This window comes from Loxodonta africana, chromosome 25, assembly GCF_030014295.1.
Source record: "Loxodonta africana isolate mLoxAfr1 chromosome 25, mLoxAfr1.hap2, whole genome shotgun sequence".
NCBI lineage: Eukaryota > Metazoa > Chordata > Mammalia > Proboscidea > Elephantidae > Loxodonta > Loxodonta africana.
This window is the reverse complement of record NC_087366.1, coordinates 16,942,094-16,965,594: the sequence shown is the minus strand read 5'-3', so window position 1 is coordinate 16,965,594 and position 23,501 is coordinate 16,942,094. Positions and strand designations below refer to the sequence as shown.

The 23,501-nt window shown below is 37.4% G+C and overlaps 1 protein-coding gene across 12 annotated transcripts in view; it reads left to right on the top strand.

The window, feature by feature from the left end:
* The window catches only part of SWT1 (SWT1 RNA endoribonuclease homolog), a 124,325-nt gene that overhangs the window by 95,155 nt on the left and 5,669 nt on the right, over positions 1-23,501 (top strand). For 7 of the 12 annotated variants that reach the window (XR_010319370.1, XM_064276509.1, XM_064276508.1 and 4 more), the window contains 2 exons: positions 646-712; positions 3,745-3,809. Coding sequence is in view for 8 of the 12 variants with exons in the window: in XM_064276509.1 (XP_064132579.1) it covers positions 646-712; positions 3,745-3,809 (132 nt within the window). In the remaining 4 variants the exon portion in view is untranslated. Of the gene's footprint in view, positions 1-645; positions 716-3,744; positions 3,810-7,583; positions 9,406-23,501 lie in introns of those variants that run through there. The other 5 variants (XR_010319373.1, XR_010319371.1, XR_002785972.2 and 2 more) reach the window with 2 other exon arrangements.

Here is a 23,501-nt window from a genome sequence, read left to right as displayed (position 1 = left end):
AGAAAGTGAGAATTAATACTTTAATGCTAATAGGAGAAATATATTCTGCCCTTTTTTAAAATTGTTTCTCTCATTCGTTCTTTTTGTGAATCAGTATCGTTTCAACAGTTGACGTAGTACGATTATTACTGATTTTTTTGTAGACCACTAGGCTGATAGTTCAGAGAGTGTTATTTGAATTTAGTCACAAAATCTCTTATTACCAGGATTTCTTTTATGTGTCTGATAGTTTGATCAGTAATCCATTTGGACTGATTGAACATTTCTGTGGGAAATCTTCAAGCTTTGTCCACAGCTGAAAAGATAGGGAGTGTAAGTGCACTTCACATTTTTGTCGTCTTTTGGGGAAACTATATCATTGTAACTCAGAATATGAACTGTAATTTCACGTGTAAGAATGCTTATAGTTGGTGATGAATTGATGATATAAATACCAATTTAAATAAGCCAAAATATTTTAATAAATTGATCTCTGTTGAATTAAGATCATGGTTTTAATTGACAAATAAGAAAAACAAAGGCAAAGCTTCAAATAAGCTTATCGTACAATATGTCATTTCTAACGTTTTGGGAGAAATTTGAAGGTGCTGCTTTTTTTTGTTAAATCATTCATTCTCCCGTCTTTGTTTTTGTTTTATTTTTTAGGATATTGGCCCCCAACAGCAATTATCAAGATGTTGAAACCCTCTATAACTTCCTAATCAAGTATGAGGTATGAGAAATATTTTTAACTGTTTGCCTCATTTCCAAGATAAGCAAGTTTCAATATAAATAAACAGAAGAGGAGTTCTAAAATGTAATGGAATGCTGTTTAGTTGATCCTTGCTTTAAATTAAGTTCTTGAATTCCACAGAAGTTTGCCAATCACGTATTCACCCCTTTCTTCAGTTCCCTAAGAAAAAGCACACAGTAGTGCCCTATCGTAATACAACTTCTACAGCACAGAATTTGTTACCTCCTAAATGTAATGATTCTCACTGAGGGTGCTGTTGGCATGTTAGACAAGTCATTTCTTCCCTGTGTGGACATTGCAGGATGTTTAACATCCCTGGTCCTTAAGTACTAAATACCAGTAGCTTCCCCAGTCATTGTGACAACTAAAAATATCTTACCACTCCACCCAGCCTGCATACACAAATGGCCCCTAGGGAGAGAGAACTACCTGTGGTTAAGAACCACTGATTACTGGAAAGGAAAGCTGTAATTCAGTTTCCTCTACAGCAGGAGCATAGACCCTGGAGTTAGAGCTGTAGTGAGGCTCCAGTGTATTTTGTTAGTTAACCTGCATGCTTTCCTCATCATTGCTGACCAAGGAAAGTACTCTGTTGTTTTCTAATTTCCATTTGCCTGAAGTTCCTCGCCCACATGGTCTGTATATTTCTACTTTCTACTTTCCATTTGTGCCTGTGTGTTTATTGTAAAAAGCTCGTTTCTAAATGAGTAGGTCCCTAGGGAGTGCAAATGGTTTACACTCAACTACTAACCTAAAGGTTGGCGGTTCAAAGCCACCCAGAGGTGCCGTGGAAGAAAGACCTGGCAACCTATTTTTGTAGCAATTACAGCCAAGAAAACCCTATGGATCAGTTCTACTCTGTAACACATGGGGTTGCCATGAGTTGGCATCAACTCGATGGCAACAGGTTTTGGTTAAATGAAGGAGAAGTGTATACATTTAGGTCTCACATTTATTATGGAGTCAGAGTCCTTTAAATATATTTCTTCATGTTTATTTTTGCTTAGCTGTTTATTTAACTTTTTTTTTGAATATGCCAAACGTCTTCTATTAAGAAGCTAGTGATTAAGTTTGGCTCTGAGGTCAAACTGGCTGTGTCCACACACTGGTATATTAACTCTATGATCTAGGGAGACTTACTCAACTCTCCTTGACTTACATAGTTTCTTCACCTGTAAAATGGGACTAACAACAGTAAATCATAAAGACTATTATCTGTAAACACTAAATGAGTTAATGTATATAAAGTGCTCCAAACACTACCTGGCTCAGAGTAAATGGTCATAAAATTATTCATTCTTAAGCAAAGAATATTATTAATAATTATAATTAATGAATATGATTTTTATTAGCATAATTATTTATCCATAGTTATAAACACATTATTATGTGTAAACATATAATTGTAAAATTGTATACACATGTTTAATTATAATAAATATAGAATATAATATTCTATTTAAGCATAGAGTGGTATTCATGTGTGCTTTTTAAAAATAAACATTATTAAGAGGATTTCCTCTTTTGAAATGATCGGTATACTTATTTCATCGTACTTTCTGAGTCCGAAACTGAGACATTAGGTCTAATAATAAAAATACATTCGTGGAAACAATAGGGTAATTTTAAAATCAAATCCTGGAAAATCTGGGACATAAGTCTATTTGGGTTTAGTGCTTCATGTTACTAAGAGAATTGGGAGAAGCTACCAAAGTTATTATTTATAAGAATATGTCCATCTGATTCCCAGATTTTTTAAATCATTTCTTTTAGCAGAATTTCCCCCCATACCAGTTAGTACATTGAAGATACTTGTCTCATGTCATAAATAGTGATAAATAGTGATAGGATGATCTAAATCTTTTAGGCAGCTTGGCTATTTTTATACTTAACCTTCACCTTTTGTTCTTGAATTTTTAAGAATTAAAAAAAATATATTGAGCCATTTCTGACACTCAACATTCATTTATAAAGAGTACAACTAGAGTCACAACTCTGAACGTTTACTAAAAAAGGCATCTTTTAGCTGTTTGTTCCCTAGGAACTAAAATTGTGCACTTAAGCATAGAGATGATATTTGACAGTATAATTTAAAATGTCCTAATATGATTGTTTAGGAGCCCTGCTGGCGCAGTGGCGAAGCGCTTGGCTGCTACTGAAAAGTTGGTGGTTCGAACCCACCAGCCCCACAAGAGAAAAATGTGGCAGTTAGCCTCTGTAAAGATTACAACTTAGGAAACCCTGTCTGGCAGTTCTACTCTGTCCTGTAGGGGTCGCTATGAGTTGGAATTGATGGCAACTGGTTTAATATGGTTAATTAGAAATATCTTAATAGTCAAAATTAACAAATATGATGAAACAAAGTATTTTGGGATAGAGCTTATGATGTATGTCATGAATTTGTGCTTCAGTTTCCCTTTATTAGCAATAAAGTTCAGTGCAAACTAAGTTATCTGCCATGTCCTGGAGACATATCACCTGTATACGCAGCTGTTTCTGGGATAAATGAGTAAATGCCTATGGATGATTATGTTAAAACTAAGGATAAATCTAGATGACTTTTGTATTTTTTTCTTCATTACTTCTTGTACTGTTGTAGTATATTCATAAGTTTATTATGTGAAAATGACGCATAATATTTACTGGTTAAATTTTAGGAAATAAACTTAAGTTCATTTTTTGTTTTAAGATTTACAAAAGGCTTAAGGAACTATTTTGTATTCATATTATAATTTAAAATGCCGTAACGTGGTTAATGAGGAGCCTGGCAGTGCAACAGTTAACTGCTAATGGAAAGGTTGGTGGTTCGAACCCACCCAGCAGTTCTACTCTGTCACATGGAGTCACTGTGAGTCAAAATCTAAAGGTTACAGTCTAGAAAACCCTGTGGGACAGTTCTATTCTGTCACATGGCGTCACTCTGTGTCAAAATCGATTCGATGGCACCCAACAACAATAGTGCTCTCACTATAATATGCAGTTTTAAATAACTAAATTTTGGTTCTTTTCAGGTAAATAAAAGTATCCAATTTACTCCCCAGGAACTATATAACTGTGTTTCACAGACTGAGTATCGGTAAGTCCTATCTATATATTACCATTGTAACGAGATTTTACTATGTATAGTACCTCTTGGTGCTGGTCAGGTTTTTTTGTTTTGTTTTGTCTTTTCACTGCAGTAGGTTTTTTTTACATTTATTAATATGAAACATTTCATGCATGCAAAAGAGCCATGTGTGTGTTAGAGAGAAGAGAGGGAGAGCGAGGATGGATCAGGTTTAAAGAGCCGTGTGTGTTAGAGAGAAGAGAGGGAGAGCGAGGATGGATCAGGTTTAAAGAGCCGTGTGTGTTAGAGAGAAGAGAGGGAGAGTGAGGACGGATCGGGTTTAAAGCAGTGGTTCTCAAGCATTTTGGCTTCAGGGACTCATGTTTTTAAAAATTGTTGAAGATCCCGAAGAACTTTTATTTATGTGGATTATATGTATCTATATTTACTGAATTATAAATTAGAACTGAGAAATTTAAAAATATTTGTTAATTCATTTTTTTTAATTACACTTCAGATGAAGGTTTATAGAACAAACTAGCTTCTCATTAAACAGTTAGTACACACATTGTTCTATGACATTGGTTAACAGTCCCACGACGTGTTGACACTCTCCCTTCTCCACCTTGGGTTCCCTGTCACCAGCTTTCCTGTCTCCTCCTGCCTTCCTGTCCTTGCCCCTGGGCTGGTGTGCCCCTTTAGTCTTGTTTTGTTTTATGGGCCTGTCTAAGCTTTGGCTAAAGGGTGAACCTCAGGAATGACTTCATTACTGAGCAAAAAAGGTATCCAGGGGCCATACTCTCAGGGTTTCAGCAGCCTCTGTGAGGCCAGTAATGTTAATTTGTTTTAAAATAACAATATTTAATGAATTTCATGTTAAGATAACATTTTTATGAAAACAACTTTTTCCAAAACAAAAAATATTACTGAGAAGAGTGGCATTGTTGTGCATTTTTGCAAATCTCTTAATATCTCACTTTAATAGTAGACAGCTAGATTCCATATTTGCTTTTTTAATTGAAGTGGAATTCACTTAACATAAAATTAACCATTGTCAAGTGAACAATTCAATGGCATTTAGTATGTTTACGGTGTTGTGCAACCACCACCTCTATCTGGTTTTGGAATATTTTCATCACCCCCAAACAGAAACCTTGTACCCATTAAGCAGTTGCTGTCCATCTCTTCCTCCCTGCAGCCTCTGGCAACCCCAAATCTGCATTCTGTTTCTATGGATTTACTTATTCTGAATATTTCATATAAGTGAAATCATAACAACACATGACATTTTGTGTCTGACTTCTTTCACTTAGCATAATGGTTTTGAGTGTCATCCACGTTGTATCATGTATCAGTACTTTGTTATTTTTTTGTGGCTGAATAATATTCCATTGTATGTGTATACCACAATTTGTTTATCCATTCACTCGCTGACGGACATTTATGCTGTTTCCACCTTTTGGCTATTGTGAATAGTGCTGCTGTGAACATGCACATACGTTCATTTGTTTGAGTACTAGTTTTTATTTTGAGGGGGAATATACCTCAGTGTGGAATTACTGGGTCCTGTGGTAATTCTGTGCTTAACTCCGAGGAACCACATACTGTTTTCCCCAGCTGTACCGTTTACCTTCCCACCAGCAATGTATGAGGGTTCCAGTTTCTTCCCATCCTTGCCAGTACTTTATTTTCCTATCATATCTGCTTTTTTCATTTAGTCTGTTGAGATAATCACACATCATGTAGACTCTGGAAAACTATGGTATATGCTTGAGAGAATGAGAGAATTATGTCTTAAGCCTTTTTATGAGAATAGCTTTGACCTCGCAGACGCAGACCATGCTTTGAAGAACAACTGGTATAGGTAATAACCATATGCCCTCCATTCAGCTGAAAAAATAGACCTTTACCCATCCCTTGTTGCATCTTCCCCCTACCCGCAACCTCCCTGTCCTTTCCCTAGGGATTTTGTGTTTTTAATATTCTTTCTTTTTTCTATGATTTTACTACATATCACATATCAGTAAAAACATGTTGCTTAATTTGGCCTGTTTTTTAACTTAATGGTATCACACAGTATATTTTGTTTTTTAACTTCATACTGAGATTGATTCATGTTGATGCATAAAGAAGTAGTTGGTTTACAGTCAGTTCTATCGTAACACAACATATGCATTCCTAAATATCACTACTGCACTGTGCAAAATCATGCAATTAAAAACCACAGGGCTTATGGGAAGAATAGGGTTAGGGAAACAACACTCAAAAACATCTTCAGAGACACATAAAAACAAAGATAAAAATAGTATCACAGTTTTACAAATATTAAGTGGTTAAGAAATACTATAGTAAATATGGGGCTTTACCTCGAAAAAGACCTGGAGTGTGCTTATGGAAGTGGTCATCAGAAGGGTTGTAGCTTGTGAGTTGTTGTGAAGTGATGGGAGGAAATTGAATGTCAAGGTGTAACACAGAAGTGGATGGGTATGGCTCATAATACATGTGGTGAACTGAGGTAGCTGGTGCGTGTTTGAGGTGCATGTGTGTGTGCTTTGTGTATTTCTAAGCAGTTGGTTCACTGGGTACAGGTTTCTCTATTTATCTGGTGTTTCTCACTGAAGAAATTACGCCTAAATTAGTGTCATGCTGAAATTGTTCCTTAGTGTCGTACTGAAATTGTTCCTTAGTATTTCACTGGCACCGGAGCAAATTCTTGAGTTCAAAACAAGCAACTAACTATATTTTTGTTGCTATATAGTATGCCCCTGTCTCATTAAATTTCATTTTATCCATTTTTTTTTTAATGGGCATTCAGATTATTTTCAGTTTTTTGTTATCACGAACAGGACTTTATGGATGTTCTTAAACATTTGTGGATGTTCTTAAACGTTTCCACCAGTACACACGGGAAAGAGTTTCCCCAGGGTATTTACCTAGGTGTGGAATTTCTGAGTCGTATGATATACACATCTTCAACCTCACAATATAATTCCAAGGTCTAACGGTGTTAGTTCGTGTTGCACCACATCTTCTGTCTTCTTCAACACTTGTATTTTTTAAATTATTTGATTTTGAAAATTTGGTGGGTATAAAATGGTATCTGCTCATGCTCTCAGTTCTACTTCCCAGATGAATAATGAAGTTAAGCATTTTTTCATAAGTTTGTTGATGGCTGTTTATATCTCTTTTCTTTTTCTGTCAGGCTGTTTTCCTTTTCTTAGTGATTTTTTAGAAGTTCTTTATACACTAATACTTTGTCCATTTGTGCCTTTGAGGAGCAGAAGTTTTTAATTTTAATGTAGTATTATTTTGTCTTTTCTTTCATAGTTTGCATGCCTTGTGTCTTGTTTACAAGTTCCTACCCTACCCAAAGATTGTAAAGATGCTGACTGACACATCTTTCTCCCTCGAAATGGCTGGTGGGTTTGAACTGCTTAACCACTGCACCACCAGGGCTCCTGTTATTATAGATAATGTGTTTTAAATTACTGATTATTTTTAACTGCTAGTTGCTAATATATAGACATTTATTTTTGTATGCTGATCTTAAAGATATCTGGCAACCTTGCTTAACTCTCTTGTTAGTTCTAATGATTCATCTGTAGATTCTTTTTTATGTAGATAATCCTATATGAATATTGTTGTTGTTAGGTGTCCTTGAGTTGGTTCTGACTCATAGCAACCCTGTGTACAACAGAATGAAGCACTGATGCCTGGTCCTGCACCATCCTCACAATCGTTGCTATAGTTTCATCTGTTGTTGCAGCTACTGTGTCAATCCACCTTCTTCCTTTTTTTTTTTAGCTGGTCCTCTACCCTAACAGGACAGGCATGATGTTCTCCAGGGACTGGTCCTTCCTGATAACACGTCCAAAGTACATGAGACAAGGTCTTGCCATCCTCCCTTCCAAGGAGCATTCTGGCTGTACTTCTTCCAAGACAGATTTGTTTGTTCTGCTGGCAGTCAATGATGTATTCACTATTCTTACCAACACCGTAATTCAAAGTCATCAATTCTTCAGTCTTCCTTATTTGTTATCCAGCTTTTGCATGTATATGAGGCGATTGAAAATACTATGGCTTGGGTCAGGCGCAGGTTAGTCCTCAAAGTGACATTGTTGCTTTTGAACACTTTAAAGAGGCCGTTTGCAGCAGATTTGCTCAATGCAATACATCACTTGATTGCTCGACTGCTCCTTCTATGGCCGTTGATTGTGGATCCAAGTAAAATGAAATCCTTGATAACTTCAGTATTTTCTCTGCTTATCATGATGTTGCTCATTGGTCCTGTAGTGAGGATAAGCAACATCATGAGAAACAGAAAATATTGAAGTTGCCAAGGATTTCATTTTACTTGGATTTCTTCTGTGAATAATGACAGTTTTATTTCTTTCTTTCCAATGCTTTATAGCTCATATATCTTGTTTTCATCTTACTGCCTACGACCTCTAATGTGGTGCTGAATATAACAGTGATGCCATCCTAGGCTTGCCTGCTTTTATAGGAAATGCTTCTAACATTTCACTATTAAATATGGTCATTGCTGAAGGTTTTTGCTTTTTCAGATTAAGGAAGGTTTCTCTTTATTATAAAATACTAAGTTTTCTTATGAATGTTGAATTTTATCAGAGTGCTTTTTCTGCATCTATTCATGTTGCTATATTTTTCTATTGTTTAAATCTTTTTATTGTGGTAAAGGTCATTAATAACTGTTCTAATGCTAAATCAGTTTTTTATTTCTAGGGTAAACCTAATTTGTTCAGGATATTTTTGGAATTGAGTTTGCTAATATTTTATTTAGGTGTCTCTGGGTGGTACAAAGCGTTAAGCACTTGATTACTAACCAAAAGGCTGATGATTTGAACCCACCCAGAGGTGCCTTGGAAGACAGGCTGGCAGTCTGCTTCCGAAAGGTCACAGCTTTGAAAACCCTGTGGAGCAGTTCTATTCTGCACATACAGAGTCGCCATGAGTTGGAATTGACTTGACGACAGCTAACAATATTTTGTTTAGAAATTTTGCATTTGTGCTCATAAATGAAATGATGTGTAATTTTTCTTTTACTTTTCTAATTTTTATGAACAGGTTATACTTATCTCATAAACTGAGTTGGGAAGGAATCTCTTTTTTTCTTATTGAATAAGATTTTACTTCTGTATTTCTCAAATGTTTGATAGATCTTTTCTGTAAAATAGTCTGAGCCTGGTGTGTTAATGGGGAGATTTTAAACACTGATTGCATTTCTTTTGTGGTTATAGGGTACTTCAAGGTGCTTATTTCTAAAATTTTTGTAGCTTTTCTCTTTTTTATTCTTAACATTTTCATTTGAGTCTACTTTATTTTTTCTTGACCAATCTCTCCCGAGGCTTGTCTAGTTTTTTGGTTAATTGAGAGAACCAACTTTTTACGCTCTCGAACACCTTTTTTATCTTAGTCTTCTATTTCACTAATTTCTGCTCTTAATTTTATTGTTTCCAGTATTCTCCTTTCTTTGGACTTATTGGATTATTCTTTTTCTGTCCTCTTAAGTTGACTGCTTAGCTCGTTGATTTTCATTTTGGTTTCTTTTCCGATACAAATATGTATTTATTTAGCTGTACCCACAGGTTTTAATGTCATATTTTTATCATTCAGTTCTAAATATATTCTTATTTCAATTTTTATTTCTTCTTTGAAACATTATGTAATAATGTCTTTAAATTTTCTAAATGTATATGGGTTTTTTGGTTATCTCTTCCTTATTTTTAAACATAATGGTACTTACTTTCAATAATTTTTTTTATGGTACCAATTCTGTATTTGTTGAGGTTGTCTTTATAGTCTAGTATTTATTTAATATTCTGAGTGTGCTTTGATGAATGTGTGTTTTCTAATTGTATGCAGAAGTTCTGTATGTATCTATGAGCTCAAGTATATTGTGTTCTTCAAATCTTCTATATTTGTAATGATTTTTACCTTCCTTATCTGTTACTAAAAGAAGTATGTTAAAATCTACCTCAGTAGTAGATTTCTTTTGATAACTTCTCTTTATACTTCTGTTTTTGCTTTATATATTTTAAGTATTGTATGCTGTTAAAAAAAAAAAAAAACCCGTTGCCATCGAGTTGATTCTGACTCATAGTGACCCTATAGGACAGAGTAGAACTGCCCCATAGAGTTTCTGAGGAGCACCTGGTGGACTTGAACTGCTGATCTCTATGGCTGCTAACCAGGAGGTCTGTATGCTATTAAAAAAAAAAAAACATACAATTTTAGAATTGTTATTTTCGTGGTAAGTTCAGTATTTTATCATTATGTAGTGATCCTTATTTTCCCTAGTAATACTTTTTTTATGTTAAAATCAATTTTATCTGATACTAAAATAGGTTTATCAGCTTTCTTTTGGTATAGCTGTAGTCATATTTTAAGTATGCCTCTTTTAAAAATATATGCCTGAATTAATGTATATATATATTTTCAACAAAAGACTGTCTTTTTTCTTTTTTTATTGCGTGTTAGCTGAAAGTTTACAGAGCAAATTAATTTCCCAATTGATGGTTTGTACATAAAGTGTTCCACGACGTTGGTTGCATTCCCCATAAAGTGTCAGCACTCTCCCCATTTCAATCCTGGGTTCCCTGTTTCCTTTCATCTGGATTTTCCACCCCTTCCCGCCTTCTAATCTTTGCTTTTGGGCAGATGCCTCCCTTTTGATTTCATATAATTGATTATTCTAAGAAGCATATTCCTCTCAGGTGTTACTGTTCATTTTATGGGCCTGTAATCACTTAATCACTAATCGACTCGAAGGCACTGGGTTTTGGTTGGGTCTATTGTTTGACTGAAAGGTGGTCTCTGGAAATGGCTTCAGTTTCACATCAGAAGGTTGTCTTAGGGCCATAGTCTCAGGGGTTCCTCCGTCCTCTGTGAGACCAGTATGTCTAGTCTTTTTTGTGAATTTGATTTTTTGTTCTACATTTTTCCTGCTGTGTCCGGAACCCTCTGTCGTGATCCTAGTCAGTCGGTGGTAGTAGCCGGGTACCATCTAATTCTTCTGGTCTCAGGGTCATGTAGTTCGTGTTGGTCCATTAGTCATTTGGACTAATGGCTCCCTTGAATATCTGGTTTTCTTCACCCTCCTTTGCTCCAGACAGGAAGAGACCAGTAGTTGTTTCTTTGATGGCCGCTCGCAAGCTTTTAAGATCCCATACACTACTCACCAAAGTAGGATGCAGAACATTGTCGTTATGAACTATGTAGTGCCAGTTGATGTAGATGTCCCCCAAGGTGGTCCTTCACCTTTGAGCCTTGGAACTTCATCCTGCGAGGTGTTTGGTTATGTCTAAGAAGTTTCCATAACTGCCCGTCCATGACCGCTCTATTGTCTATATTAATATACCTGCAGCACCTATAATTACTTATGTAGAAATATCCACAACCAAACCTATGTTACACCTTTCCACCCTTCCATACCTCTTTAGTATACCAATCTACCTATGTATCCATTTATAAATTACTGTTTATTAATACTATTGTTGCCACATTGTTAGAGTAATTACCGTAGTTGCCCTTTATTCTGGCATTCCTCTCAGTGTCTTTGTTTGCTTTGGTCATGTTGTGCTGACCCCCCCCCGTATTGCATGCCGCCTTTCCCTTCACCAGTATTAACACATGTCTTCTATCTACTTAGTAATTTTCCCTTCCCCTCTCATCACTGGTAACCATCGAAGAATGTTTTTTTCTTCCTTTTCTTGTCTTTTTTTTTTTATAATAGTGGTCTCACACAATGTTTGTCCTTTCGTGATTGGCTTATTCCTCCAAATTCATCAGTCTTGTGAGATGTTTTGTGGATTCATCATTATTTTTTATTGTGTAGTATTCCATTGTGTGTACGTACTACAGTTTATTCATTCATCCATTGATGGGCACTTACGTTATTTCCATCTTTTTGCTATTGTGAATAATACTGCAATAAATATGGGTGTGCATATGTCTATTTGTGTCACAGCTCTTTATTTCTTTAGGGTCTGTACCCATTAGTAAGATTGCTGGATTGTATGGTATTTTTATTTCTAGCTTTTTAAGGAAGTGCAATATTGTTTTCCATAGTGGTTGTACCATTTTACATTCTCACTAGCAGTGTATAAGAGTTCCAGTTTCCCCACAGCCTCACCAACATTTCTTATTTTCTGTTTTTTTGATTAATGCCATTATTGTCAGGGCGAGATGTTATCTCCTTGTAATTTTGATTTGCATCTCTTTAATGGATAATGATCATGAGCATTTCTTCTTGTGTCTGTTAGCTGCCTGAATGTCTTCTTTGGTGAAGTGTCTGTTCATATCCTTGCCCACTTTTTAATTGGATTGTTTGTCTTTTTGTTGTTGTAGTGTTGAAGATATTTGACCCTTCTTGGCTATGTCATAGTCAGAATTTTTTTCTCAGTCTGTACGCTCTCTTTTTACTCTTTTGAAGAAGTCTTTTGATGAGTGTTAAGTGTTTAATTTTTAGGAGGTCCCGTTTATCTAGTTCATCTCCTGCTGTTTGTACATTTTCAGTTATGTTTGATATTCTATTTCTGCCATGTATTAGGGCCTCTAGTGTTACCTCTATTCTTTCTTCCATGAACTTCATAGTTTTAGTTTTTATATTAGGTCTTTGATCCATTTCAAGTTAGTTTTTATGTATGGTGTGATGTATGGGTCCTGTTTCATTTTTCTGCAGTTAGACATCCAGTTTTGCCAGTACCATTTGTTAAAGAGACTGTCTCTTCCCCCATTTCATGGGCTTTGGCCTTTTGTCGAAGATCAGCTGTCGATAGGTGGATGGATTTAAGTCTGGGCTCTCAATTTTGTTCCACTGGTCCGTGTGTGACACAGCAAGTCTTTACATGATATTAAAAAAAGATAAAGTAAAATTAAAAAAAAATTTTTTTAACTCTTGAAGTATTGGGTTGTCAGTTTTTTTGAAAACCAGGTGAAGAATAAATGATACATAAGTAAAGATAGCGTTAAAATCTCGAGGTACATTTAGCTCAATTGGCATAACATAGTTGATGAAGAAAATGTTTTATGTCCTACTTTGATGAGTAGCGTCTGGGGCTTGTGAGTGGCCATCTAAGATACTCCACTGGTCCCACCCTGTCTGGAGCAAGGGAGAATGAAGAGAATCAAAGACATAAGGGAAAGATTAGCCCAAAGGACTAATGGACCATAACAACCACAGCTTCCACCAGACTGAGTTCAGCACAACTAGATGGTGCCCGGCTACCACCACCAACTGCTCTGATAGGGTTCATGGTAGAGGATCCCAGACAGAGCTGGAGAAAAATGTAGAACAAAATTCTAACTCACAAAAAAAGACCAGACTTACTGGTCTGACAGAGACTGGGAAAACCCCAAGAGTATGGCCCTGATACACTTTTAACTGAGTACTGAAGTCATTCCTGAGGTTTACCCTTCAGCCAAAGGTTAGACAGGCCCATAAAATGAAACAAGATGAAATGCGCAGACCAACCAAGGGCAAGGACGAGAAGGTAGGAGGAGACAGGGAAGCTGGTAATGGGGAACCCAAGGTTGAGAAGGGGAGTGTTGACACGTCATGGGGTTGGCAACCAGTGTCACAAAACAATATGTGTATTGTTTGATGAGAAACTAATTTGCTCTGTAAACCTTCATCTAAAGCACAATAAAAAAATGAAATAAAAAAAGATAGCATGAAGAGATCTACAAAAGGGAGGGGGCCAAGATGGCAGAGTAGTCAAACACATCCTGTGGTTCCTCTTGCAACAAGTCCCAAAAAAACAAGTGAATTGATTATATATGAAAATCTAGGAGTCCTGAACATCAAAGACAAAGTTGAAGAGTCGGACTGAGCGGCAGTGGGAAGGATTGATAGTTCAAAAGTAGCGAGGATTTGCCAGACCTGACCTGGCCAGCATCGTGCTGGCTGGATCAGCTCGCACACATGGGTTGAGGCAAGCAGTAGTGTTCAGGATGCATTTTGCACATCAGGAGAAACCCAGCATCAGAGAGTCTGCACAAGCCTTTGGAGCCAGGGGGAGGTGGCGCTGAATTTGCGATAGGCTGGTTCAGCTGATGCACACACAGGCTGATGCAAGCAGTAGCACTCAGGATGCATTTTCCACATCGGGAGAAACTGAGTGGCAGAGAGTCTGCACGAGGCTCCGGAGCCAGAGGAAAGCCGCACTGGACTGCCAAAGTTAAATGCAAGTGTCTAACCTACTGTGTGGGGTCAAAATAACCTTTCCCCCCTCTAGGAAGTACCTGCCTCCCCTTCATGCACCCCCTCCCCTCCCCACTCTGCTCTGGTCCTGGTCTGGCTTCAGCGATTGCTGTGCCCCCAGGGTCGGAAGTAGGACCCGTCATGTGCCCCGAGCCATTCTCCTGGCTTTGGAGAGGGAGCAAATTAACAAACAACAAACAGGAAAAAATAATCTGCCAGCTCCCCTAAGCTGGGACCTCAGGGCAGGCACAACCCCTTTGCCTAGGCACAGGCATAAGGGGTCCATAGACACTGAATGCCTTTCACCCCTGCCTAGCTAGACCTTTTCATCACCGTAGGCCTGTATTAGCGTAGTACAACAGGGTATATAACTGAAGTCTATTTTCAGCTGCAACAGCTAAGGGGGAATGGCAGATTCGTGACGTTTGACATTGCCCTGCCCATTAAGCAGGTTCCTCACCCACCCGCACTGGGGGCCTGAGGACTGGTGGCTCCACCCACTCCACCTGGCCACTCATGACAAGGGTCCGAGAATAAGTGGTGCCTCCCAGTCCTTACAGCCAACAGCATTGGGTCCCCACAGTCTGGCTGCAAAACCCACCCACCTATGTGCTATAGGGAACAGGGACACACCTTCCACTCAGGCACTCGGACAACTGTCAGCCCCCTACTTTGCTCAGCACATAAGCCCCTGCTGCAGCTAGATACCTGTGCCTGCTCTGGTCACTCCTACATAGCCCTGTCTGTCTAGGACTGTAGGTGAGAGCCTGCCCCACACACTTGGGGACCAATGACCTGGACACCTGAGCTGAGTCCACACAAGAAAAGTAAATGGACTCCTGGGCTCACATACCTAGTAGCAGCTCTAACTACCTGGTGACAGAACATGAGAGCTTCAAAGATGCCAATAATCAGAGTAGCTCAAACGACCACCCTATTTGGGCATGTTAAAATAAAACAAGATGCATCAATTGGTCGCAACCCACCTGAAGCAAAGAAGAATGAAGAACACCAAAGACCAAGGAGAATATTAGCTCAAGAGAAAAAAGGGTCACCTAAACCAGTGATTCCATCAGCCTGAGACCAGAAGAACTAGATGGTGCCTGACTACTACCAATGACCACCCTGACAGGGAACACAATAGCAAGTCCCTGATGGAACAGGAGAAAATTGTGGTGCAGAACTCAAATGCATGTAAAAAGACCAGACTTAATGGTCTGACTGAGACTGGAGGAACCCTCAAAGACGTGACTCCCGGACGCTCTGTTAACATAGAACTAAAATCATTCCTGAAGCCAACTCTTCAGACAAAGATTTGACTGGACTATAAAACATGAAATAATACTCTTGAAGAGCGTGCTTCTTATTTCAAGCAGATACACAAGACTAAACGGGTGGCTTCTGTCCGGAGGCAGAATGAGAAGGCAGAAACAGACAGGAGCTGGTTGGATGGACACAAGAAACCCGGGGTGGAAACGGGGAGTGTGCTGTCACATTATAGGGATTGCAACTAGTGTCACATAACAATATGTGTATAAATTTTTATATGAGAAATTAACTTGAGCTGTAAACTTTCACCTAAAACAAAAACCTATTAAATTATCTTTAATAATTTCAGAAAATATTTCATTATTTAAAATAGATTATTTGAAGGCTCTATTGATGTATTTTTAAAAATATTAATCCTGTGTGATGAATCAAAATAGCAAGATGAATCTGTTCTCTTTTGTGGAGGCCAAAAGTATATATAAAGAAAAATATAGAACAACATTAATAAACAATCATTTTTAATTTTTATGTAATCTGAGTGGCAGTTTGCCGACTGACAAAGTTTTCTCCTTATTTGTCTTCCTTTGCTTTTGCTGTTTATAACTTGCAGGTATACCTGTGTGGCTATAAAATTTTATGAGCAGCCACAATTATAAAGTTAACTGTCAAGGTGCTTCTATTGTTAAAACTCTAGACTGATAAATTAATTTGATGATATCAAACCACTGGGATTGACAGTGTCACATGTTAGATTAAAATATGTTTTCCAAGAAAATCCGAAGGCAGTGAGCACGCACAGTTTACTGAATCAGAAACTCTGGTGGTGGATCCCAGCGTCTGTGTTTTGACAGCTCCACCAGGGCGTGCTAGAGTTTGGGAACCACTGCCTTAAATTAATAGTCTGGTCCAACCAAGAAATTGTAGACATAAAAAATCCCTAGGGGAAAAAAATCTAAAAATCTGATTTAGACTTTTGATGTTTCTACTTTCATTATTGAATTACATAATTTTATGTGTCTATAGTTTTTTTTATTTATAGATGCAGCAATACTATGCAGTAAATTTGACCTCTTGATTTATGGTAGACAATATTAACAAAGTAAATTTATATACTTTTTTAACACTGAGGTAGAATTCATACAACATAAAAATAACCATTTTAAAGTGTACAATTTAGTGGCATTTAGTACATTCACTAAGTTGTGTAATCATCACCTCTATCTAGCTCTAAAACATTTTTCTCAACTCAAAAGGAAACTCTGTACCCATTGAGCAGCCATTTGACCTTCTCCTCTCCCCTGAACAACATGGCAACCACTAATCTGCTTTCTGTCTTTATGAATTTACCTATTCTGGACATTTCATATAACTGGAATCTCATAATATGTGACCTTTGTGTCTGGCTACTTTCTTGTCATTCAAGGTTCATCATGTTGTAGCGTGTATCTGTACTTCATTCCTTTTTATGGATAAACAGTATTTCATTGTATGGATATACCATATTTCATATAGGGTCACTATGAGTTGGAATTGACTCGACAGCACTGGGTTTGGTTTTTTTTTTTTTTTTTTTTTGGTTTATCCGTTCATCAGTTGATGGACGTTTGGGTTGTTTCCCTTTTTTGGCTGCTATGCATAGTGTTGCTATGAACATCCATGAACAAGTGTTTGTTTGAATACTTGTTTTGAAACAGAACTGCTGGGCCATATGGTAATTCTGTATATTACTTTTTGAGGAACTGTCAAACTGTTAACCACACCATTTTATATTCCCACCAATGCAGATGAACAAGGGTTCTGATTTCTTTATATCATCACCAACAATTGTTTTCTGTTTTGTTTTTTAACAGAAAAACTAGTGATATAAGGTGATACGTCATTGTGTTTTTTTTTTTTTGTAATTTTTATTATGCTTTAAGTGAAAGTTTACAAATCAAGTCAGTCTCTCATACAGAAATTTATATACAGCTTGCTGTATACTCCTAGTCTCTCTTCCCGTAATGAGGCAGCATACTCCTTCTCTCCACCCTGTATTTCTGTGTCCATTCAGCCAGTTTCTGTCTCCCTCTGCCTTCTCATCTCCCCTCCAGACTGGAGCTGCCCACATAGTCTCATTTGTCTACTTGATCCAAGAGGCTCACTGCTCACCAGTATCATATCCTATCCTATAGTCCAGCCGAATCCCTGTCTGAAGAGTTGGCTTTGGGAATGGTTCCTGTCTTGGGCTAACAGAAGGTCTGGGGACCATGACCTCTGGGGTCCTTCTAGTCTCAGTCAGACCATTAAGTCTGGTCTTTTAATGAGAATTTGAGGTCTGTATCCCACTGTTCTCCTACTCCTTCAGGGATTCTCTGTTGTGTTCCCTGTCATGGCAGTCATTGGTTGTAGCTGGGCACCATCTAGTTCTTCTGGTCTCAGGCTGATACAGTCTCTGATTTATGTGGCCCTTTCTGTCTCTTGGGCTCATACTTAACTTGTGTCTTTGGTGTTCTTCATTCTCCTTTGCTCCATGTGGGTTGAGACTAATTGGTGCATCTTAGATGGCCGCTTGCCATTGTTTAAGACCCCAGACGCCACTCTCCAAAGTGGGATGCAGAATGTTTTCTTAATAGATTTTGTTATGCCAATTGACCTAGGTATCCCATGAAACCATAGTCCCCAAACCACTGCCCCTGCTACGCTGGTCCTCAGTGTGTTCGGTTTATATAGGAAGCTTCTTTGCTTTTGGTTTAGTCTAGTTTTGCTGACCTCTCCTGTATTGTGTGTCTTTCCTTCCACCTAAATTAGTTCTTGTCTACTATCTAATTAGTGAGTGCCCCTCTCCCCTGTCCCTCCCCACTCTCATAACCATTAAAGAATATTTTCTTCTCTGTTTAAACTATTTTTTGAGTTTTTATAATAGCGGTCTTATACAATATTTGTCCTTTTGCAACTAATTTCACTTAGTATAATGCCTTCCAAATTCCTCCATGTTATGAAATGTTTCACAGATTCATTGTTCTTTATCGATGCATAGTATTCCACTGTGTGAATATACTATAATTTATTTACCCATTCATCTGTTGATGGGCACCTTGGTTGCTTCAGTTTTTTTGCTATCGTAAACAGTGCTGCAGTGAACATGGGTGTGGATGTATCTGTTTGTGTAAAGGTTCTTATTTCTCTAGAATGTATTCCAGGGAGTGGGATTGCTAGATCGTATGGTAGTTCTATTTCCAACTTTTTAAGGAAGTGCCAAATCGGTTTTCAAAGTGGTTGTACCATTTTACATTCCCACCAGCGGTGTATAAGTGTTCCATTTTCTCCACAACCTCTCCAACGTTTATTATTTTGTGTTTTTTGGATTAATGCCAGCCTTGTTGGAGTGAGATGGACTCTCGTTATAGTTTTGATTTGCATTTCTCTAATGGCTAATGATCATGAACATTTCCCCATATATCTGTTAGCTATCTGAATGTCTTCTTTAGTGAAGTGCCTGGTCACATCCTTTGCCTATTTTTTAATTGAGTTATTTGTCTTTTTGCAGTATTGTGTAGATTTTAGAGATTAGACACTGATCAGAAATGTCATAGCTAAAAACTTTTTCCCAGTCTGTAGGTAATCTTTTTACTGTTTTGGTGAAGTCTTTGAATGAGCATAGATGCTTGATTTTTAGGAGTTCGCAGTTACCTAGTTTCTCTTTTGGTGTTTGTGCATTGTTGGTGATGTTCTATATACTGTTTATGCCATGTATTAGGGCTCCTAGCATTGTCCCTATTTTTTCTTCCATGATCTTTATTGTTTTAGATTTTATATTTAGGTCTTTGATCCATTTTGAGTTAGTTTTTGTACATGGTGTGAGGTATGGGTCTTGTTTCATTTTTTTGCAGATGGATATCCAGTTATGCCAGTACCATTTGTTAAAGAGACTGTCTTTTCCCCATTTAACTGACTTTGGGCCTTTTTCAAATTTCAACTGCTCATATGTGGATGAATTTATGTCTGGATTCTCAATTCTGTTCCATTGGTCTGTTTATCTGTTGTTGTACCAGTACCAGGCTGTTTTGACTACTGTGGCAGTCTCATTGTGGTTTTGATTTGCATTTTTTAAGGACCAGTGATATTAAGCATTTTTTTAATGTCCTTGTTGGCCATTTGTATCTCTTTGGAGAAATGTCTATTCAAGTCCTTTGTCCATTTTTTAATTGGGTTGTTTGTCTTTTTGTTGTTGCTCATAAGAGTTTATTTATGAGGATCCTACTTATGATGTTTTAGGCCTGACCAAAGGCAATTATAAGGCTTTGCTTGGCAGGCCTCACTGGAGGAAGCTGCCCTTCCCACACCAGACTTGGTACACAGTTGGTGCATTGCAGTTTTCTGGAGGTAGTTGCAGTCAAGGACTCAGCCTCCCTGTGACCCCTGGACCAGCCATGTTCATACCCACATCTGCATTCCTAGCCCAGGCACCTCTATTTGAAGGCCTCCTTATTAGGGGCCTTGGCTAAGGCAGTTTTTCTCCACTCTTAATATGGGTTTTTAAATACTTTTCTATTCCTAAATCTACCCCACCCCTCACCCCACAGATCCACAGAGAGGCAGGAGCTCTTAGTTTGGGGCTCCTCAACAGTGAGTCTATTTCCTCTGTCTGTGCTACATGTTAGCGAACTCTCAGCTTGTGCCATTATGTAGGAAGAAATGAAACCCAGTAAGCCAGCTTTTTATTTAGCTTTTGCTTTCACTACTGCACTAAGTGAATAAAGACTTGATTGTTACTTTCACTTTGGCTCATTGTCCTAACTGACCATCTCAACATCTTACCACTCAACATTCGTATATTCTGGTAGTAGATGCTTATCAGATACATGATTTGCAAATATTTTCTCCATTCTGTTGATTGTCTTCACTTTCTTGTTAGTGTCCTTTGATACAGAAAAGTTTTTAATTTTGACGAAGTTCAACTTACCTATTTTTTTCTTTTGTTACCTGTGCTTCTGGTGTCATATCTAAGAGAATCCATTGCCAAACAGAAGATCATGAATATTTACCTGTATATCTTCTTCTAAGAGTTTTATAGTTTTAGCTCTTACATTTAGGTTTATCCATTTTGAGTTAATTTTTGTGTATGGTGTGAGGTTGGGGTTCAACTTCATTCTTTTGCATGTGGAGATCTAGTTTTTCTAACACCGTTTATTGAAGAGACTATTCTTTCCCCATTAAATGGTGTTGGCATAGTTGTTGATAATCAGTTGACCATAGATGTATGAGTTTATTTCTGGACTCTCGATTTTGGTCCATTGGACTGTGTGTCTATCCTTAAATCGCTACCTGTCTGAGATTTGGTCAAAGTGACCTGTTTGAGTGCCATAGGTCAATTTAGAGAAGAAAGGAGGGATGAAATGAATTGTCACTTTATGTTATGTTCAACTTTCTTAGTTACTAAAGTTGTTCTAGAGTTAGAAGGAAATTAAAACTTAAGCAGCATTTTCATATAGATTAACTTGGATTGTTTTAATCTTCTGCTTTCTTTTTGCTGTAGAATCAGCCTGTTATATCTTTGTTTTACTAATGTGTTAGGATTTATTGCAATCCAGTTTTGCAGAAGTCTCTGTGAAATAATATACCTTTGTGAAGACCTTTAGAAAATGGTTTCAAATGTGATTTTTAAAAATTGAGTTATCTAGAAGACTCAAGGTTAACTTTAAGAACCATTTCTAGTAACTTTGTTGTGTTTAGCATTCTGTTGCTCTCAGCTTTTTGTGGTGTTGTGTTTTATGTAGCTTTCACATTGACTTTACCTGTCATCTTAGTTTTCTCAAGTACTGCCTTAATGCTGTTTTTACCCCTGGAATAAAAGGAAAATTCATGTTTATTGTTTCTTTTTAAAGAGCCCATGTCTTTGAACTGTAATGTATACTGAAGCAATACATATGCTTTTCCCATAAGCCTCAAGGGCCACATTGCAGAAAGTTAAAATGTTAAGACTGTGAACCTTAGGTTGGGTTACTTTCTGGAAACATAACAGTTTGAATTAGTAGTTCCCTAAGAAATATTTTCTAACCGAACTTCTTTATTTTACAGATACAGAAACAGGCCTATTTATGGTAATTTCCCAAGATACAACTGCAATTTAGTAGTAGGGCTGTGATTATAAAACTCAGATGTCTTGACTGTTTAGTGCTCTCCAAATTTTTCAAACTAGAAAGATGGTTTCAGTTTACTTGTGCCAGACAGAAAAGGAGTGAACTAAACAAATTAAGGTTCTTCTTATTCTAGGAGCTGAGTGAATTCCCAGTTATCTCAGTTTTCTTAGTTTACTGCAGTCCAGCTGTAGGAATCACAGGGATTCTGACCCACACCCCGTCTTCCCTGTGCATAATCAACTGGCTCTCAAAGAATACTTTTTGAAAAGCCTCCTTTAATTGGCACACAAGCACCTTTAAGTGCCTCTGTGTGCTGCAGAATGATATACCTAATATCTAATAAAATGAATTTGGGAAGGCGAGAAGGGACAAAGACAAGTTTTGCCCATAAGGAAACTAAATAAACGTACATAAAAGAATGTGAGCCTGTCAGTACAGATGGAACTAGAAAAGAAAAATGAGTAAGTTGAAATTAATAATCCTTATTGATTTATTTTTCTTCTCATTCCATCTGTATTGATAGGCTCATATTCTTTTATATATACTTAGTTTAAGGGCAAAACACCTTGTCTTTAAGGAAATCTAACTTTAAAAAGTGTTAAAAATATAATGAATTTTGAGTTTATCCAACTCAATTCTTTGTGAACTCTGGCAGGACATTGTGCACATACAGACATAAAACATAAACAAGAAGTTGCATGGTGTCCTTGCACAATGGTCACGCAAGTCATTTTCTTCTCGCAATATTCTAGGCAACTATTACTACATTTATTTTTTGTATTGAGGACAGCCAATTCTTTCCTATAATGGTACTATTATATCATTGGGCTCCATGATAGATTAGTTGATCTACCTTGATTTATGTGACTTTAATATGAAAAAAACATTAACAGTGCATAACTATTCTTTTTGAAGGAAACAGTGACTGTTGTTTTGCAGAAATCTCACCAGAAATAGAATTGTAGAACTAGAAGCAGCCTTCAGTCTTGAGTTCTGTAGCAGAAAGGATTAAGTGCTGGGGTCATTTAGCTTGGAAAAGAGAAATAGGAACACAATGAGTATTTATACTATCAGGGGAATAAAGTTAAAGGTTAAAGACTTTTTGTATTTTTTTAATCTAGGCAGACTAAGGTCAGATAGATGGTTGTTCTAGGCCCAATATAAAGGAACAACTTCATAGCAATTAAGGAGTATTAAAAAATATAATGCACTGCCTCTCACAGTTTTAAGTGTCCCATCACCAAGAGGTCAAAGCCAAGGTACGGTGACTCACTGGAGATGCTCCAGAATGGTAGGCAGAGATGTTAAGTTACCGCCCACATCTAATATCATGCTATTCTGCATATAACCGGGGGGGAAAGGAACTCAAGAATTCCTATCATCATGATTTAATAAGAGTGTAGTCCAGACAAACACGATGAAAAACACATGGTACTTTCCTCCGTCAGAAGCGACAGGACTTGCTACCAGAAACAAACAAAAAAAAAACCTATAGGTAATAATCTGTTGTCAGAATACTGCCTCTCACGAATAAAGTAACCAAACTCTACTAGGATGAAAGAGGAGTCACTTCTTAACTTTGGAAAGAAGAGAGAGAAGATGCAGACATAGATTCAGAAGTCTAAAAAAAAGTACCTTTTTGCACATGTGGAATAGATGACCAAGAACAGAAATAGGGGCTTGCCCTTTTTATTGCTGTTTCATTTTTAAGTTTTCAAGAAAATATATCTCTGCTATTTTGAATCTCTTAGAAGTGTCTTCCAAAAATCATTTTCTGAGTAGTTATGAAAAATTGGCAGCAACAGAACACTAGCTGCAAGTTCTCTAAATATAGGAAACAGGATGATGGTGACACAAAGCCAAAAGTCGGGTTTTAATCACTAGCCTCTGAGAAACCACACATCCTCAGGAAGTGAGGTTACACAAAATATGGTGTATTTACTTTTTGCTGCCGCTACTATGTCTAAATTCTATCTCCTGAGTTCTTTGTACCTTACATCAAGGGTTCCACCGTGTAGGGGCAATGGGGAGAGGTAGCCAGTGGTCCTTTCCAATACTGTGAAGATGCTTGGAGTCATCTTAGAAGCCAAGGATGTAATAACAATTTCATTG